Genomic DNA, 8,431 nt, shown 5'->3' with positions numbered 1-8,431 from the left:
TGAAGTGTACCCACAATCTCTCTGTAGTATTTCTTACAACTGTATGTAAATCTACAATTATTTCAAAATAAAAAAGTTTAATGAAAAAAAAAACACCATAAAAAATTAAAAGGTAAGCTGGAAGAGGCTGCTTCAGGCCCTTCTGTAGCTCAGCATTGGTAAATACCCTAAAATATCTGTTCAAAGATATTGAACAGGGAGCAAAGGGGTTTTGAGAGAGAACTCAGGCGAAGCTGGGTCTGGGAAATCAGAACCCACCCAGGAACTCAACAGATCTCCTGCTGGAAAGGATGTATGTGTGTGTGTGTGTGTTGGGGTGGGGGTGGGTGATGGGCACTGAAAATTAGAAACAGTGCACAAATTCACCATTATATCATCTCATTATTAATTTTCAAAAGCATAGCTGTATTAATCTGATAAGCAACTACTGGAGAATCAAGCACATTTGTATGGTCAGAGGAAAATAAAGATGTTAGAAAACTGTATGCAACATAATGATTGGATTCTCAGCTCCCTGTTTTAAATATAGGTTTTATTATTACTTAGGTATGGTGAAACAAATTAATCAGGTGATGACTGCCATTGGAAAATGTAGTATATTATCACAGTTCCTAAGAGGTGGAGACAAACCACACCATGCAGGGCCACATAGGGAAGTGCCAGGGTCCTTCTGGAGGCAGAGGAAGCAGGGACTGGGGAGAAAGGTGGGCAAGAATCTTTATGGTGGTTTCCTCAAAAAGGAACGTGCCAGGCCCATCCGAGTATTAACCAGGCCCAACCCTGTTTAGCTTCTGAGATCAGACAAGATCCAGACAAGATCAGGCACGTTCAGGCTGGCATGGCAGTATACAGGAGCAGAAGGTTTAGAATTGGCTCATTTGAATAATTTCAGTGGGCTCTGGGGAATGGGAACTGTTCCTAGTTGTCTGATACCTGGCCCTGGGCGATTAGGGCAGGGGGATAACAGCCCAGTGTGGTGGGGGTGTGGACTCTGGATTGGTTTGTTTGCATGTGAAAGCTGCTCCCAGAAGAGTCTTTTACTTGCTCTAGGAATTGTGTAAACCTGGGATAGGAGGTCTATCCAGAGTCATCAAGACCCCGGCAGGCAAACATCAGAATCACAGGGTCAGTACAGTGCCCATGGTCTAGAACAGGTCCTGGTACCTACTAAGGGCTCAGTGAATCTTTGCCAAGGGAAGGAAGGAAGAGAGGGAAGAAGAGTGGAGGCAGAGAGAGTGGGAGAGAGTTGGCATACTGAGGACACTTTTGTTATTTGTACAGCCCTCTCTGGTTCCTAGGGTTGTGTGAGAACACCCTTCCCCTTTCCTCAGCCATCCAGGAAGTCTCCTAATAGGCAACTCAAATCCTTCACTATAGAAACACAACAAATGGGCTCACCAGGGGGCAATGTTTCAGCCTTCTCATCTTCAACCAGGCAGCTTTTCTATCATTTCACACTTATCCCTCCTTCTGAGCCTCAGACTCAGAGGAGATTTTGTTGTTTTGGTTTTTGGCACTGTGTTAGTCTGTGGTTAGGAAATGCTGCACAGAGAAAAATTCAAACAGTACTTAGCAAGCCCCCCTGCACTGTCCTCCCTGCCCCGGCTCCCCAGTTCCCCTTCTGCATTGTACTTGTGCATCCCAACAGAGACAGTCTCTGCATAAGAGCTACCAGCTGTACCTCCTGTACCACCACAAACCTACATGATGTACACATTGATCTCCACTCTGTTTTTTTTTCAGTTATCAATATACCCTGGCTTATTCCACGTCTGTTCATATAGAACTGCCTCATTTATCTAAAGTCGAAATAGTAGCCTATAGTTTTGCATGGGCCCTAGTTGATTTAAGCAGACCCCTCCTGGTGGATAGACATCCAGGCTGTTTCCAATTCTGGCTTCTTCTATAAACCATGATGCACTGAATATGCTGCATACATATCCTCATGCACGGGTATGGGTACCTGTAGGATAGATTCTGAGAAATGGAATTGTCTTGTGGAAGGTACACATGTGTTAAATTTTCAGGTTACCACCCAAAGAGGCTTTTTCAATTTACACCACCATTATATATGAAAGATAACAGGTCTGTCTTTCTGATTAAACGTTTAGCTAGGATGGCAATTCTTTGAATCCTGGAATCTGCTTGGGGGATCAAGCCTGGGGATTCAGGTTTGCAATCTACCCCAGCCAACCATCTGACCTTAAGAGCACAAAGTGTGCCCGGGAGTGGGGAAGCTGATCACGCCATCTCTCCAGGCCTCAGTTTCTTCATCTAAAAATAGAGAACTGATGACCTGAAAGTTCTCTTCTACCTCTAACCTTTGAAGTCCTTCTGCCTCCCCAGGCTTCTATATCCCTATCTGTAAAGTGGGACTAATACCTTGTTTATCTTGCTGGGTGACGTGAGGATGCAATAAGATGGCAGACTGCCAGGAAGGTTGGGTGCTCTGCCAAGAAAAAGAGGTAATAATTAAACATTTTTGGAGTCCCTTGCCAGACCACTAGCATCATCTGGGTCATATAACAGATACTCAGTTAAAGTTTTAGGCTAAAGAAATACTGAATGTGGAGGCAGAATAATGTTAGTACTGTCCAGAGGTAGCAGATGTTTTGACCTACGTTATTCCTTCTGCCTAAAATGTGGTTCTATCTAAGTGTGTATAGCTAACTTCTGTGTCTCCAGGACTGACAAAGGTAGCCTGGAACACTGTGGTTGCCCATTCAATGCTTCAGGATGCAGTCTGTGCCCAAGCACTCAATGTGGCAGGGTTTTCTTCCAAGTTATCATGTGACTTTGGGGAGTGAGTGGGGAACAAGCTCCTTGGCATCTGTACTTTTCTCCTCCCTGCATCTCCTCTCCTCCTTTGTTTGGGTGGGGTAGACTCCAACAGACTTCTGGTCTAGGGGCCACAAACTTTAATGTCTCATCTTGGTGACTGAGGCAATACATTGGGAGACAGTAGGAAGTGGTAGAAAGTGTGGTGACTAGGGACAGCCCAGCTCAGCTCCAGCTGTCTCTTATCAGAAGGAAATGGAGGTCCACTTTTTTCCAAGAGAATTTCAAGAGAAGCCATAAATCCACATTTTTCATGAGTTCTCTTGGTTTTTAAATGTTGGTTATTCAGATTTTTTTCCCCCAAAAACTGGGAATTATACAAAACAGGCTGTAAACCGGCGGTGGCCCACAGGCTACCAGTTTTGGTATTCTGAAACCTGTCCCCCAAAACTGTCTCCCTTCCCCACTGTACAGATAAGAAAATTGAGGCCCAGAGAGTGAGTGGGAGGCATTTGCCAGAGGTAATAGAATCAAGATCAGAGCCCGGATCCCACTTGACTCATAATTTCTCCTTCTCTCTTTCTCTCCCCCTCCCTTTTTCCCTCTCTTCCCCCTTCTCTCCCTCTCTGTCTCTGTCTCTGTCTCCGTGTCTTTGTCTCTGGTCCTGTGGTGTGTGTCTGCTCTGTATTCCTGTTTCTCTCTGTATGGATCTCTCAGTCTTTATCTCCTGTTTTCTCCTATGTGTCTCTTTTTAATTTTGTGATTCTCTGTGTCTCCCTATCTCTGTGTCCCCTACACGAGTGTTCTTTTGGAAAACAGACCTTTGGAGCTGGGTGCAGAAACTTCCCTGCAGCAGCAGTCGGTCCTACAGCTGTTCGCTCCACCTCCCGCTCCGCTCCCCCCGCCCCCGACCTAGATTTCCGGCGGAGCTAGCAGGCTGGCGGGAGGGGTACCCTTAGGGCTGGCTCACGTCAGCGCCCCTTCCCGGCGGCCGCGACCCCTCCCCGCTGACCTCACCCGCGCCGCCACTTGGCGCGGATATAAGCAGCATCCCCGCAGAGCAGCGGGCAGCTGGGGTCCGGAGTCCTGCCCGCGCTCCAGGACTTTTGACCCGCCTCTTTCAGACCCTGAAACTCCGGACTGCAGCCCCAGGACCCCGGACCGGTCCGGCTGAGCTCGCGCCAGGCAGGTAACCGTTACCTTCGTCCCTCTCCACCTGCAGGTGGCGTCCAGGAAACGGGCCCTCTCCGCTCGCCCTCGGGTGCGCCCCGGGAGAAGCGGCGGCATCTGGACGCAGGTGGGGTGCTGCGCTCGTACTCCCGGGTCTTCCACGGCGCGGGCACATGGTGCACTCATGTCTCGGCGTCTGGAGCGGCGGATGAAAGGTTCGCCAACCCACGCCTGCCTGGCCGCCAGCTTCAGGTCCGCGCCAGGACGCACAGCTAGGCAGTCAGTGCAGCGGCGTGAGAGCTTGGGAGCTAGAAACTGAATCCTGACATTAGAAACACAATTTTCTCGTCGGAATCGAATTTAGCCATAGAATCTTAGTCTCAGCGCTAGAGGTAGAATTTCAGTGTTGGGATTAACGTCGAAATTAGAATTTTAGCGTTGGAATTAGATTTCTAGTTTAGCTATACAATGTTAGCATCAGAGATAGGATCTTAGCGTTGGAATTAGAATGTTGGCCAAAGAGTGTCGGGATAAGACTGTTTAATTGAGAACCTTGGGGAGAATCTTAGCCTGGCGAGTCCGCCCCAGCGCTGGCTGCCCCAGCTCCGCCGGACCACTGAGCCGTGGCGGTGGTGACCTGGCTCCTGGCTGGCAGAGGCGGAACCTGGTTCCGGCAGGCGCACCAAGCAAGCATCTCTGTGGGTGAAGACCCCTAGAGCCAGAGGCAGATCTTCCCGCTGCTCCCGCTAGGCCCCACAGGGGCAGGTGGTCCTGCTCGCAGGAGTGTTTAAACGGTTTGTTACTCCGGCCTTGGGGACCCACTGGGACAGGAAACAGGGAGGTGGAGCTGGCTGGGAAGGGGACTCGGCGCGCTTATGCTCTCTCTGTCTTCCATCGCCCAGACGCCGCGATGCCTGGTCCTTGGTTGCTGCTCGCTATGGCTTTGACCCTGACCTTGACCGATGTCCCCAGCGGCAGCGCACAGCCAGAGGTGGCTCAGCAGGAGGCAGCGATGGTTACCGAGTACCCGGGCCTGGACGACCTCCTGCGCCAGGCGGAGCGCCTCCTCCTCCTCCGGGAAGACCTCCAGCGGCTGCGAGGGGACCAGGGAGATCGCGAATCTGGTGAGGGGCGGGTCTGTCCGGAGCTGCCTGGGTGAGAGAAGGCGGAGGAGAGGGCTGATGGACTCAGACGCAGAGGGGAAGGAGCGACTAGATCAACCAGCCACTTGCCTTTCAGAAGTTCAGAAACTCTCATTGGCTACACTCTTGGCAGAGTCGTGAGTTGACCCTTTCCTAGGATCAGATTCCTCTTTTATCTCAGTTCTGGGAATATTTCACAGAGAACAGACCTTCAGTGGGGAAGTTTCTCTGCTGGAGAGAGAGTCTATGAGTGTGACAGTTCTAATTACTCCTTACCAGGTGCATATATGCACTCACTATTCTAAGCACTTCAAACACCTTATCACACTATTTGATCTTAACAACCTCTTAGGTAGGTACTGTGATTACCTTTCACTTTACACAAAATAAAACAGACTCAGAGAGGTTAAATGAGTTGTTTATGGTCACACAGCTAGGGAGTGACAGAGCTGGAATTGGAGCCTTTGACCACCTTTGTGAGCGTGTGTGTCTGTTAGTCCTGAGGCAGGTGCAAGGCCATGCATGACTGGGTAAGTGCTTCAGGGAATCCTTCTTGATTGGGAGGAAGGCTGAAGGGGGTACTCAGGGGTCTCTCACTGGCCTCTTTCATCCCTTAAGAGTCCCAGATCTTTCAACCTGACTGGCTCTCCAAGCGTCAGCATCCAGGCAAAAGGGAGGAGGAGGCAGAAGAGAGAGTTGAAGAGGAAGAGGAAGAAGAAGGGGCTGTGGGACCCCACAAACGGCAGCACCCAGGCCGGCGGGAGGATGCAGCTGTGTGGTCTCTTGAAGCGACCCAGCAGAAGCGGCAGCACCCTGGCAAGCGTTCCTCTTGGCTTGGGTACACTTTCACCAAGAGGCAGCACCCAGGCAGACGGCTGGTGGATCCCAAGGCCCAAAGGAGTTGGGAGGAAGAGGAGGATGGAAAGGAGCAGGAAGAGGAGGGAGAGCTGATGCCTGAGAAACGCCAGCATCCGGGCAAGAGGGCCATGGGAGGCCCATGTAGGCTCCGGGGAGCCTGTGGTCAAGCCAGCCTCCTGCTAGGCCTCCTGGATGACCTGACCAGGGGCCAGGAGGCAGAGAAGCGGCAGCACCCGGGCAGGCGAGAGGCCTGGGCCAGGGAGCTTCTGGAGGAGTGAGCCCAGTTTCCTGTGAAGTCAAGTTTGAGATCTAAGACTGTCTTGAGCCCTGTACGCTCTATCCCTTTGTGACCCCCTTTTTCTCTCCTCCTTAGCTCTTTGATCATAAACCTGAGACGCCTTGTATGTACAAACCCCTGGCCTTCAGGGACATGGGAAAGCCAGCCTATGAGTTAAAACCCCATATTACTCCATTTTGTATCGCTGGCAAGCAGTCAGGTCCCAGAGTTCCTTTACCACCTTGCAAGCCTGCTCCTGTTCTTTAGCCCTGCCTGAGATGACCCTTCTGTGTCTTCTAAGGGATCCCCAGAAAAGGGCAGAGTGCCTCTGGGGAAAGCAGCCAGTGGGGTGGGGTGGGATTAAATGTCTAAATCTAACTTCTATTTCCTGCCCCATGTGTTAGGATCTACCACATGTAAACTTTACCTTAGAACCCAGAATCTCGCCCTTTCTTGGGTGTTTTGTTTGTTTGCTTATTTTCTTGTGGTGGGCAGTGACTGACCCTCAGCTGTATTCTTGGAGGAAGCATTTTAGGTGGAGATCCCTTGTGGTGGTGTGCTGTGTGGTGGCCGTGGGATAAATGTATGTGGGAATATGTAAACATCACCCTGGAAGTTGTGGCTTGTATATAACCTGTTAAACGCCTTCCTCTTGTCAATGGCAATCATCCTAATGATAATAAAACATTCATCTAGATAATGTTCGAGCTCTGTGATTATGGTTTTGTCTCAGCACTTACACTTTCCTGTGTGGGGTTTCTCTTATCAGCATTGAGGGGGGACAGGACTAGCACTCCCTAGCTCTGCTGAGAAGGGAATAGGACCCCAGGGAATAAAAAGTCCTTTCCACTGCCCCCATCTCAGAGCAGGCTTGGGAGATGGACAGGGACTCTGGAGCCCATTTGACACCTGGGAAAACAAGCTAAGAGAAGAGGAAGGGCTATGGAAGACACAAAGCTGGTTAAAGTGGAGCCATGGGTCTGAGAGGCCATCTCAGGACCCTCCTTGATTTGCCTGGTTTGGTGAGAGGGCTAGTGTGGCTCAGGTTTATAATCAACATGGTTCTGTGGGAGAAATCAACAGTCTTTGTCATCTGGCAGGCACAATGAGAACAAAAGTTATGGTTGGGAACTCAAACCAGGGGCCTTCTGGGGCCAGACAAGGAGGCAGGCTGGATACAGTACAAGAGGGAGTGGTGGGGACTGGGGCAGACTGATGGATACTTAAATTCTAAAGATACTTAAATTCAAAAACTTTAAATTGTGTGAATCAAATAATAATAACAACCATAATATATATACAACACTTATTATGTGTCAGGCACTGTCCTAAATACTATACATATATTAATTCTTTTAATCCTCACGGCAATTCTTCTAGGTATTACTAACATTATGCCCATTTTCCTAATGAGGAAACCAAGGTTCGGAAAGGTTAAGTAACTTGTCTGAGACTGAATTTGGCCCACTCATTGCCAGTTTGCAACCTCTGATTTAAACTAAACTCCAAAATTTCTTTGGGCTTTAGACTCAATTAGTTTAGACCACCCCCTGTTTGACAGATGGGTGGGCTATTTAGCTTTTCTGCAAACAGCCTTTGTTCACCTTCTTGGGTAGAGGAAGGAAGAGGCCAGAAGGGGGTCTGAGCCCCAGCCCCTTTCCTCAGTGAGCTCACAGTTCAGGTGGGGTGGGTTTGGAGGAAGACGTGGGTTTATAAGATGCATTCACAGCCATCATCTCCATTAATACTTCCCAAAGTCCTCTAAAATACTGAGCATTTGATGAATTTTCAGATTTTTCTCATTTTTAGGCAAAGGAGCCAACACAGAGACTAAAGTCTTGTCCCAAGATGCACAAAGCATGTACAGCTGGCCTTCCGTCTAGGCTTGAGGTTTCACCCCGATGGGTGGAAGCTCTTAAACATCCTGCTATTGCCATCAGGGCAAGTGGGGCCCTAGCAAGATCTCCTCTGCTCATTGACCCCCTCCGAGGTGGGTGCCTTAATAGAGGTAATAAAGACCACTTATGCAGCAATTCTTGAGTGCTCAGCACTTACACTTTCCTGTGTCCACCCCAGGAGGCCAGTTGTCATATCCACTCTCAGTTAATGAAAGTTGACTTGCAGTTGGGTGTGAATAAGTGAAGTGCTTGCCTAAGGACACACCCCACCTTCTCTTGCTTCCAAATTTGATTGATGTGAGAATGCT

At 49.4% G+C, this 8,431-nt stretch overlaps 1 protein-coding gene across 2 annotated transcripts; it reads left to right on the top strand.

Moving 5' to 3' along the window:
• The first annotated feature begins 3,714 nt into the window (after window positions 1-3,714).
• Window positions 3,715-6,911, top strand: TRH (thyrotropin releasing hormone). 2 transcript variants are annotated; one of them, XM_011370523.2, is made up of 3 exons: window positions 3,715-3,967; window positions 4,851-5,072; window positions 5,709-6,911. In XM_011370523.2, exons 2-3 carry the CDS (start codon window positions 4,859-4,861, stop codon window positions 6,224-6,226), a joined length of 732 nt encoding a protein of 243 aa, XP_011368825.1. In that variant the 5' UTR covers window positions 3,715-3,967; window positions 4,851-4,858; the 3' UTR covers window positions 6,227-6,911. The 2 variants fall into 2 exon arrangements, with proteins under 2 accessions (XP_011368825.1, XP_011368826.1); XM_011370524.2 differs by lacking the exon at window positions 3,715-3,967 and adding an exon at window positions 4,033-4,075.
• The last annotated feature ends 1,520 nt before the right edge of the window (window positions 6,912-8,431 follow it).

This window comes from Pteropus vampyrus, unplaced genomic scaffold (genome assembly GCF_000151845.1).
Source record: "Pteropus vampyrus isolate Shadow unplaced genomic scaffold, Pvam_2.0 Scaffold171, whole genome shotgun sequence".
In the NCBI taxonomy this organism is placed as follows: Eukaryota; Metazoa; Chordata; class Mammalia; order Chiroptera; family Pteropodidae; genus Pteropus; species Pteropus vampyrus.
Note: the sequence above shows the minus strand (reverse complement) of the source record. Positions and strands in the feature narration are given on the sequence as shown.